This window comes from Mangifera indica, chromosome 2 (assembly GCF_011075055.1).
Source record: "Mangifera indica cultivar Alphonso chromosome 2, CATAS_Mindica_2.1, whole genome shotgun sequence".
Lineage (NCBI taxonomy): Eukaryota > Viridiplantae > Streptophyta > Magnoliopsida > Sapindales > Anacardiaceae > Mangifera > Mangifera indica.
The window spans coordinates 4,050,001-4,062,218 of record NC_058138.1 but is presented as its reverse complement, the minus strand read 5'-3'; the positions used below and the strand labels follow the sequence as shown (position 1 = coordinate 4,062,218).

General features: G+C 31.4%; 1 protein-coding gene across 1 annotated transcript in view; it reads left to right on the top strand.

Moving 5' to 3' along the window:
* The first annotated feature begins 9,770 nt into the window (after positions 1 to 9,770).
* Positions 9,771 to 12,218, top strand: part of LOC123209398 (gamma-tubulin complex component 2) — an 11,472-nt gene continuing 9,024 nt past the window's right edge. Inside the window, exons 1-5 of the mRNA XM_044627440.1 lie at positions 9,771 to 9,956; positions 10,043 to 10,080; positions 10,178 to 10,226; positions 10,350 to 10,520; positions 11,061 to 11,192. Coding sequence (XP_044483375.1) covers positions 9,882 to 9,956; positions 10,043 to 10,080; positions 10,178 to 10,226; positions 10,350 to 10,520; positions 11,061 to 11,192 — 465 coding nt within the window. The 5' untranslated portion in view covers positions 9,771 to 9,881. The remainder of the gene's footprint in view (positions 9,957 to 10,042; positions 10,081 to 10,177; positions 10,227 to 10,349; positions 10,521 to 11,060; positions 11,193 to 12,218) is intronic.

Sequence of the window (12,218 nt, the reverse complement as noted above, 5' to 3'; positions counted from 1 at the left end):
GAATGCTTATAATATTTTGATAATATTTTTTCCGCGGTTATGAACCGGAATCTACTAGAATTTATGAGGTTGATTCTTACTCAAAGTCAACTTTGTAAGTTCTAAGTTCCGATTCATAGTTTTAGGAACTAATGGGTTTTTGAAATTTTTATAGAATACTCAAAACTTGTTCACTCATACCTTTTATTATAAAAGGTCTCACGGATGTGATATTATAAAAGTCAAAAAGACTTATTCCCGCCCAAGGTTAAGTGAAAAGTTAAAGTTTCGTCCGTTAAATTGAAAAGGCTTAAATATCTATTTATATGTTAAAATTTATTGTTAGTATTAAAGATAAAAATATTATTTAGTAAAAATATTTAAAAAAACTAAAAATTTATCACATTTTCTTATTAGATTTAAAAATCTAATAAATTTTTATCACTTAAAATTTGAAAAATAACTATTTTTCTCTAGGGGTTTTTGAGCAACTACTATTGGAGGCTGTGTTTTCTCTCTCTCCTAGCTTTTATGGTTACTATAGTGGTGGTTGGAAAACCTTTAGAGGAAAAATATAATAAATTTTTAATTTTTTAAATATTTTTATTAAATAACATTGTTACACTTAATCTTATGAATAAATTTTAATAAATGAAAAATTATATTAAACACCCATTTGACCCTTTTATTAAGCAAAAATGTCTATTTGTCTAATTCTTAAGCAAAAATACCCAATTTTCTTATTCCTAAGCAAAAATGTCCTAGATTTTTTTTAAAATACCAAAATTACCCTTCACCACATCTATATAAACCCTCAGATTCTCACTCTTATTATATATACTTCTCATACCACTCAAACATTCACTTTTACTCTCATTTTTACTTAATATCAATTACTAGAGTTCGTTCAGAAGGAAGAAATTTGTATTTGTGAATTCGAATAGAAAAAAATTAAATTGTGAAAAAAAGTATTTATACGAATCTTAACTCAAAACTTAATTTTATTTGTTAAATTTAGTTTGTATGTCATGTAAAAAATGTATTTGAATATTAGATAATAATTTAGGGGTTAAATGAGATGGTAGAAAAATATGGGGACATTTTGATAGTACATGATATATAAAAAATTTAAATAACAGATTAAAAATAGATAAATATATTTTGATACAAGACAACATACAAGAGTGTTACATGAAATGTTTGATAATTATGGGGGGCTAAATGAAAAGTTAAAAACTATGAGGGGTATTTTGATATTAAGCATTGTAAGAACGTTTTAAATGAATTATTAAAAATAGATAAATACATTTTTATATAATACAACATATAAAAGTGTTAAATGAGATATTAGATAATTATAAAGGGTAAAATGATATGTTAAAAAAATATGAGGTATTTTGATATTACATACTATATGAAGGATTTAAATAATATGTTAAAAATAGATATATGTATTTTGATATAAGACATCATACAAGGGTGTTAAATGAATGTTAGATAATTATAGAGGGTAAAATAAATATTAGAAAAATATGAGGTATTTTGATATTACATAATATATAAAAGATTTAAATAACATGTTAAAAATAGATAGATGCATTTTGAAACAAGACAATATGCAAGAGTGTTAAATGAAAGATTAGATAAGTATGGGAGGTTAAATGAAATGTTAAAAAAAATATGGGGCTATATTGATTGTACACAATATATGAAGGATTTAAAAAAATTTCAAGAGTAGATAGATGCATTTTGATTCAAGAAAACATACAAGGGTGTTATATTAAATGTTAGATAATTATAGAGGGGAAAATGAAATGTAAAAAAAATATGGGGGTATTTTAATATTAAACATTGTACGCTGGTTTTAAATGATATGTTAATAACAGATAGATGCATTTTTATACAAAACAACATACAAGCGTGTAAAATTAAAGGTTAGATAATTATGGGGGTAAATGAAATGTTTAAAAGATATGAGGGGTATTTTAATATGAAACATTATAAGAACATTCTAAATGAAATGTTAGGAATAGATAGATACATTTTAATACAAGACAACATACAAGGGTGTTAAATAAAATATTAGATAATTATAGGAGGTTAAATAAAATATTAGACAAATAAGAGAGGTACTATTGATATTAATCAGTGTAAGACTATTTTAAATGTTTATAGTGGACTTTTTTATTATAAATGATTAATTTTTTTCCACAAATTTGTCATTGTAGGAGTGATAGTTAAAATGATTAGTTATGCATCGATTTGTTACCAAGGAGAATGGATTCAAGGTAATAACAACACAATAAAATATGTTGGAGGATCTAAATTATTGATTAAAATTCCCTCTGGTACAACATTTGAGGGATTTATTCAGCTTTTGAAGGAGTCTTGCGGTCTTGATCCAATGAAATACTACCTTCAAGTATTAATGAAACCAAGAAAAATTGAGTTTGACTATCCCGTACAGATCCAAAATGATGAAGATGTCTAGGGTCTTATTAATATGTCTCAATACTTACAGGAATGTATTCCTGTTTTTGTTACATGTACCTCGATTGAAGGACAGGAAGAAGAAGAAGAAGAAGAAGAAGAAGAAATTAGTAGAGTGAAAAAAGAATATGATTTGGAAAACTTGATCAATTTCAGTAATGTCGCATTGTATATTGTAAACTCATGGGTTCATACAGAGAAAGATAAAGTTCCCAATTGAGGTGACTTTGATGGAAATGACATGACTGATATTCCTTTTGAAGAGATAGATCCCAAGCATAAACCATCTGTTACTGAGGGTATGAACAATTTACAGCTTGAACATTCTATTTTGGGTGGTAGAAATTATTCTGGGTCATTTTTTGACAATGTCCCCACTGATCCGTTTAGGTGACTTTCTGATTTTCCTCCACAGCCATCAACATCATCAGATGTTACAAGATGGATCCGAGAGGAGAGTGTTGTAAAGCTTCGTGATATTTTTCATAATAAACAACAATTGAAAGATGTTGTAAAACAATTTGTCCTACTGAAACGATTTCAATTCAAAGTGAAGAAGTCTGATAGATGGCGATGAAATATTAAGTGCGAGGCTGAAAACTGCTAGTGGTATATATCTGCAAGCAAATCTAAAGTCGATGAAGTGTTTCAAATCAGTCAAATGAACTAACCCACACATGTTCAGTTGATCAAATAATGCCACATCACCGACAAACTGGGGTTCGAGCTGTAGGTCAATTAATAAGGTCAAAGTTTGTGTTGATTGATCGAATTTATCGACCAAAAGAAATAATTGTGGACATCGCCGATCAGTATAAAATTGACATTTCATATCACAGGTTTGGCGGGCAAGAAATTGAGCTATAAATTCACTGAAGAGCTCACCAGAAGAATCAGTTATGCTCTTACTAGATTATGATTATAATTTACAACGTACTAACCCAAGCTCCACCCCACAGGGTTTATCCAAAAAAAGGTAAAGGATCAAGATCTTGGCAAGCTTCTATTTAGTTTTATTAATTATATGATTCATGACTATTTTTTCTAATGATTTGTAATCGATATATTTTGATTATTGTTTCAAATGTGTAATTGTATTCACATGTAATAAATATAGTATGAATATTTTTTCATTTCATATTTGTTAGAATGAGCATTATTCTTCCAATTATTAGAATTAACTTTTCCTGATTTCATTAATATATGTTTTATCTATGTATTCAATTGAACTTATAAAAATCAATAAATTATGTCATTGAACTTGAACTATATTAAATAAACAATAATGATATTAATGTTGAAAATATTTTTGAGTATTTCACTAATACCATAATTTAAAGTTAATATCATCATTCTAATCTCATATAATTATTTTCGTGATAAAATTATTTAAAAAATGAAATCAAATGCATATCCATATATAAGATAGATAAAATATATCATACACATACGCACATACAATAAATATATACATAACAACATCTGAAGAACGATAAATAAACAATGATCGAACTAAATATACATACGTGATCTACTCGATACAATGGAAATACAATTATGATGCTAAACGTCGACGCATAGAAGTAGACCACTTTTGGGAAAAATCTACGCTCTGTGACAATGTCAAACACTCAAAAAAGCGTAACATAAACATGCCACAATCACCAGAGCCTTCACCGTGTTGAGGGATACCTTTTGCTCAATGTAACACTAGGGGATCATGTCGTGGTGTATGCCTATAAGCTGTCCAGAAATTCGTCGCCTCTAATAATGTTAGTATAAATGTTATGTACGGTCACATCCACAGCTCGAGACACCCTATATTCCTTGAGTATGATACCTCAAAGTTGTACACCGTAATTGATCAATCACAGAAATCTATAACTCCGCATACCCAATGTGCGTTGTTGAAGTTTATAGAGATGAAAACATATAAACAGTTAGAAATTAGAATGGATACACGTGTAGATTATATTATAATTCAACATAAATTATAATGAAAATACTATAATGTTATACCATATTAACCATCCCCCATGGTTTGAAAAACAATCTCGGGGTATAATCTGCATCAACCATCTTCGTGAAGAGCCTAGGAAACTGATACTTTCCTGACGGTGTGGTTTGCCAACTCTTCCATGCTATCTCGACATGTCCTATAAAGAAGGTGTGGGTAGTCATCCAATGCTGTGAAACCGTCGCACGATGATCATCTTGGTGTTGACGTAATAAAGCAAAAAAGGAATCCATATGCTGAAATGGTATAAAAAACTTGAATTGTGTTAGTTATTGACGAATATATCAAACTTTTAATCAAATTATATAATACAGATTATACTTACATCGTCGGTCAGCCACTCGCACAATTCCACCACAATTTGCTAGAAACTGTCTTTCGACTTCGACTCGATGAAGTAAACATCATGCACATTGAATGCCACAGCTCTGATGTACCATGCAAGAAAAGATTCCTCATGTTCTGTAGTAGAGGATGGAATGGTCTAGAGTTGTCGTTTAGCCCTCCTTTTGATTGGATTTGTATATGAGATGCGAACGAGTGGACCTTTCCAGATGATCCGACCGTGTATTGTATGAACCAACTGCAAGTGCATACAATTATTAATTTATTATTTCATCTTAAGTAACAATTACAAATTAATCGATTAATGTTATCTTATCCATATATGCCAGATGAGGTTTGACTGGAGAATTCTCTATCGTAGTCAAGTCAACTGTGCGTACCCCCTCGACGGACTGTAAAATTATAATTTTGAAATTATCAGTTATCAGTATATATGACATCAACTATATACTAATTATAATGGATATACCTCAACCTGGCTTATATTGAAAACATCCTCTTGTGAGTCCCCCATTGTGAACTAATATCCATTGTCCTTTTGTTGGAGCTGGGGATATCAACAAGTAATCACAACTACTCATCCTAAAAAGGAGTCAAAACATTTTTAAATAAACATAATAATTGGAAAGACAAATTGATCAATGACATTTCATAAAAAAACATTACCTCTACGGTCAGGAAAGGTGTACGGGGAAAACTCTTGATCGATAATGCCTCAATGCTAGTATCCTATGCACATGAAAAAAACAAAATGATAAATGATATTTCATATAAAATATAATAACTACAACAATTTTCATACCTCATGTAGGAGATTTGAAGCAACCGAAGGTTCGACCAAAAGGCCTTCATGAGCAAGACCCTATACAAATATATAAAATAAATTAATCAATGACAGTTAATTAAAAAATATATTACTACCGATAAATGACATACCTCAGATCAGAGAAGTGATGTAACAGAAGGGCCAACAGATACCCTTCGTAGCGACTACCCTAGGGTCATAGTAATAATAATTTGATCAATGACATTTCATATAAAACATTATCAAAATATAGTAATAACATTTAATATTAAATATCTCTAAGAAATTAAATACGGACCTCATGTGGCTGATGAGATGGTATTAACCTGTCAATGGGGGAAGTCATCCTAACACCGTCGTGTGTACCATGTATGAAGTTAATATAGTTGTTAGAGTAATAACGAAATACAATTTTTATAAGCAATAAATAAGATATGGTTTTACAACCTGATCGATTAGAGCTGGACATATATGCATGACGATTTCCCCTAAATGAGTTAGACGATCCTTTAATCGAGTCATCTGAGAGGACACGTTGTTGCATAATTGAGTCATCTGTAAAGACACCTCATCACATAAACATAAAATCTCACGTAAAATCATAATATCCCAGTGCACTAATGCAGCATCTATTGTGGATAGACTAGGTGATACAGACGAGGGACATTCCTCTGTGATAGGATGGGTAGCACGATCCTCAACCCCAAAAAGCTTTGTGGTTTCAGCCGCTAGGCTCTAAACTACAAAGGGATATAAAGGTTGCTCCATAACAGGAGGCTGAATAGACTCCTCAAGTGTCCCGGATATACCAGCGGGCATATCTGAAGGTAAGGTGACTGGAGAAACCCCATCTCTTGTCAAGGGAGGCATCGAAGAAGATGAGGAGGAATGCATATTCGACAAACTGGTGTACTCACAAATGTTCGCATACCATGATAGAGCCTCCTCAATCGATGACAAACGAAGTGGGAATGTGACATCATCCTATTTATGAAAATATATAACTAAAAAAAATTGTAATATTCAATGAATCAATTGACTAACTGATTAACGATAACATACTTGGTCACCAGTGAAAATAGTGCCCAAATAACTTCAAGTAGGGATGCCCCACATATGCGACCTAAACATCTGTAGGGACGCATGAATATTAATCATATCAACCCAATCATACAAGGTGTCCAACTTTTCATATATCCAATACTGCAATATAACCATTAATGATTAAAATAAATCAATTCGTATTTTTGCTGATTAATATATATAATCAATAAATTTAAACTTACCTGAAATGCATCTGTAGAGATCATATTTACTTATTTTAGGCATCCGATTGGAGCAAACTTTGTCACTTGCCTACGATATTGATTCGTACGTTATCTGCACATGGCAACGCCCTAGGGATAGGAATTAAATCCATCCAAATGATCAACCAATTATAAGTATTCAATAGATACTTTCTTTCGTTGATCATTCTTTAACAATACCATATGAAGACAGTACAGTAAGGCCATCTTAACGGCATCAATATCGCCATCCTCCTATGACCTGACCAAAAAAACATATTCTATGTCGTGATACTGCACCTTCGAGTAGCCCCGGAATTATGTATCTCTGATTTTATGTCTTGATGAGTAAAAAATATACGATGAAAGACTAGTGAGTCGGCTAAATGATAACCCAGTTATTAAACGAGCTGAATCTCACGTCAACCCCGTTAATCCTAAACCATAACTTATCTCTAATGGAGGGTCGATGTAATTGTCGTAGGAGAAATGCATGAACCAACACTCCTAAAAATTTGGTCTCGGTAGATGAAGGAGATGCCTAAAACATATCCTCTTAAACAGTTGAGGCTGATCCGAGGTCAGTGTAGACGTAATCTTGGACAATGCAGTGCACTATGCATGACAAATAACCTCTGTTCGAAAGTGTTTGGACTCATCGGAGATTTATAGCTCGCTTTCGACATGTTTTCTTTTACGAGAAGTACCCTACAAAAAATTTTGAAAATTTGTAAGACATTCATAAAAAACAGATATGTAAACAAATGTAGAAATGACAAATTAAAAAAAACATAGAAAGATAAAAAAAATAGAAAAATAATCAAAAGAAAAATGACAAAAATCTGAAAGATGAAACTGAAATTCGAATTCTATACATTAAAATACTCTAGAATTGTAACAATCAAAAAATCGTTTAAAAATCTAAAAAATACATATCGACATATCTTAAAATGATAAAAACTGAAAAAACAAAATTTAAATTCAAATTTTATACGTTGAAATACCTAAAAATGTCGATAATTAAAAATTCATTTGAAAATATGAAAATAAGAGTCAATATATTCGAAAATGATGAAATTCGAATTCTATACGTTGAAATACCAAAGAATGTCAACAATCAAAAAATTGTTCAAAAATATGAAAATATGAGTCGATTTATCCTAAAATGATAAAAAACGAAAAAACGAAACTGAAATTCAAAATCTATATAATGAAATATTCTCGAATATCAACAATCAAAAGACTATTCAAAAATCTAAAAAAGACGAATCGATTTATCATAAAATAGGGAAAATCGAAAAAATAGAACTGCAATTCGAATTATATACACTGAGATATCCTAGAATGTCAATAATTAGAAAATCATTCGAAAATTTGAAAATACGAGTCGATATATCCTAAAATGACAAAATTTGAAAAAACGGAACTGAAATTTAAATTCTATACGTTGAAATACCCTATAATGTCAATAATCGAAAAATTGTTTGAAAATTTAAAAAATACGAGTCGATATATCCTAAAACAATGAAAATAAAAAAAACGGAATTGAAATTCGAATTTTATACATTGAAATATCCTCAAATGTCAATAATCGAAAAATCGTTAGAAAATCTGAAAAATATGAGTCGATATATCCTAAAATGGCGAATTCGAAAAAATGAAACTGAAATTCAAAAATACGAGTCGATATACTTATAAATGAAAAAACTAAAATATCAAGCATAAATTTCATCATCACATCATAAAATGTGCTAAAAAAGCACAAAAATGAAAAAATTGAATGTCAAATTCGCAAACTACATATTGAAAAACCTTAAAACAGAAAAAACGGATATAAAATTCGAAAACTACACGTCGAAAAACTCTCGATATAAAAAATATCAATTTACCCCTTTAAAAGTTTTCTACTGCGAACATGTCCAATAGTTATCCTTTGCCCCCTCAATAATTTTCTAATCTCTTAGAGTTCCTGTAGTTTAAAAAAAGTAAATTTCCCCCCAACCTACGGTTTTCACGGCGTTAGCGCACTGTCTCATGTAAAATTTCACAAAGACCCCCAGTGGACTAACCGCTCTCCCCTAGCTCCCAAACATTTTGACCGTGGGATCCACTATTCCCATAGACAAGAGCGTAAGCTATTCTAACCTCTTTTTCAACCCAAAAATCGTTGTTTTTGTCTCCAATTTCAACACAAATTAAATGTATATATCCTATAACACAAAACCGCTCAAGAAATTCAATCAAAATAAGCAATAATCAAAACATTTTATGTATTGTTCAAAATCAAAACCCTAAAATTTCAAACCTCAAAATCTCCCTCAAATCTTTATAATCCTAATAATAAATTGATTCAAACAACAATAGGGAAGATGTGTTAACCTTCTCTATCATTTCGGGTGGTCGAAAAACACGAAAATAAAAAAAAATTGCTTGCCTATGGAACGACTGTGGGATGACCGTGAGAGACATAAAATTCTTTGAATTTACGCAATGAAATCGTAGGAAAATAAAGAGGAAATATATGTAAAATTCTTAGTTTATATATTGAGGCTGTTTGATTATTTCACAAAAAAAATATTTTTGCGTAATCCTAATTATTTTTGATAATTTCGCTTGAACCTCTTAATTTAAGAGATTTAATATAATTTCTCTTAATAAATAAATAAGTATTTAAATTTTTTCAAATTAATTGACACGACTTTGACTTTTCACTCAACCTTGGTGGGAATTTCTCGTCACTAAACCTGGCGTGGGAATAGGACCTACGGCCTATCATAAAAATTAACAAACCCCACAACGAAATAAAATTGATGCGGGTCTACCCGGCCCATGTAGACTGATCAGACTTTTTTACACCTTCACTCTCGTTTTAGGAAGGAAAAAAAAGATTCAAAAACCTTTTGGTTTTCCGCAGTGAGAGACAGCAAGTTTTGGAATTGAACTGAATCCGAAAACAAGAATGGAAACGACATCGTTTCCTTCAACGCCTCGCTGGAACGTCGACCGTCCTTTCCTCAGCGGCCGATTCCACCAGGTCTCCCTCTCTCTCTCAAATTTAGTGATGATCTGTCTCTCTCCGATTGGCCAACTCAGTTACTCAAAATTTACTACATTTTTCAGGAAACGAAAGGCACCTCTCGCTTCGCCGACTCCTTCAGGTAATATTTGTTTTAATTGTATTTAAATTTGAGTTTAAATTCAAATTATATGATAAATTATGTTTTATTTTTACTTTTCTTCTGCTTGTTGAAACAGTAACACCGGAGTTGAAAATGCCATCGGCTGTTACGACGTGGGAGTTCAAGTAATTCATTGAATTAACTATTTAATTTTATGTTCATTTCGATTTTGTTAGTTATTATTAAGTAATTGCTGATTTTTTATTTTTTATTTTTTTACGTTTTCTTAATTTTATTTCATGAGATAGGAGCTTATTGTGATAGATGATCTGCTGAGTGCATTGGTTGGAATTGAAGGGAGATACATTTCAATTAAAAGAAGAATCAATAATGCTCATGGAAATGATGTTATTAATAATAATTATGTTGATTTTTTTGTGGCTTTCCACGTTGATCCGTCAATGGATTTGGCTCTGCAGGTATGTGAATTTGGGTTTCCATTTTTTCGGATGAGTAATTTTACACTTACAAAGTACTTGTACATACTGGTGTAATAAAAACATTGGATCGGCTAGAATAAAAAATAAATTTCATGAATGTGGAACAGATGATTTGGTGATAATAAAGTCATGTTGGATAGGGAAGTTTGTTTGTGAAGTGGTTCTTTTCCCCCTTCATGTTCTGTTTGATGTTAGTAATAATCAGAATGATTTTTTTTTCGCCTTCCATGTCTCCCATCGATGTACTAATTGACCAGGCATGCAAAATAAGTTTTTTTTTTTTTTTTTTTAACTTATAATACTACATTGCAGATTACTTATACAAAGTTGCATGATATAAAAATAACAGATGAGTGAAAAATTAATGATTAATTTATGAATCTGGTAGAGATGAATGTAGCAATTATAAAACTATACTTCATTTGGTATAATAATATTAGTATTACTTTTATTAATTTATTTATTCTGAATGGTTTGTTCTGATGAAGAAAGGGAGAATGGTTGTGCTTTTGTGTGTAGGAAATGGCGAAACGGATATTTCCATTGTGTGAGAGCTTTGTTTTGATAGACCAGTTTGTTGAGTCGAGGTCACAGTTCAAGAATGGTTTAGTTAATCATGCCTTTGCCGCCAGTCTCAGGGCTTTCCTTCTAGTAAGTTTTCTTTGATATATATATATGTAATGAAATATGAGATAAAAAGAATTCTGAATTTTTTCTTCTGATTTTTGAATTAATATTACATAGTATTATATAGTAGATTACAAGAGAAAAATAGGAAACTAAATCACTCCTAAATCTGGAAAATTGTCTAATCCCTCCATTCAAGGGATTTTAAATTAAGCTTCTTAATCCCTCCATTTAAGAGATTTCAAATTAAACTTCCTAATCTATTTACAACTCAACACTCCCCCTCAAGATGAGGAATAGATGTCTTCCATTCCCAACTAGAATACAAGATCATGAAATCTCGAACTGTTCAACCCCTTTGTTAGAACATCAGCTAATTGACTTTCCAATAGAACATAGGACATACACACTAATCTTTCCTCCAATTTCTCTTTAATGAAATGTCTATCAATTTCAATACGCTTTGTCCTATCATGTTGTATAGGATTATGAGCAATATTGATAGTTGACTTGTTGTCACAATAGAGTTTCATAGGACCTTCCCATTTAAGTCTCAAATCATCTAGGATAATCTTCAGCCAGAGCAGTTCACACAATCCTTGAGCAATAGCCCTGAATTCTGATTCTGCAGATGATCTTGCCACCACATTTTGCTTCTTACTCCTCCAAGTTACCAGATTACCTCCAAGGAAAGTACAATACCTTGTAGTTGATCTTCTATCCACTAGAGAACCTGCATAGTCAGCGTCAGTGTAAGCTTCTAAAGCAAGAGTATCGTTCTTCTTGAACAAGATTGCTTTCCTCGGATTGCCTTTCAAGTAATGCAACACCCTGTAAGCAGCTTGAAGATGAGGTTCTCTTGGATCATGCATGAATTGACTAGTCACACTCACCGAGTATGCTATGTCTGGCCGAGTGTGAGCAAGGTATATGAGTTTACCAGCCAACCTCTGGTACATTCTTTTATCAACAGCTGGTTCTCCTTTAACTTCTCCCAATTTATGGTTGGGATTCATTGGGGTAGAGACTGGCTTCCACCCAATCTTCCCT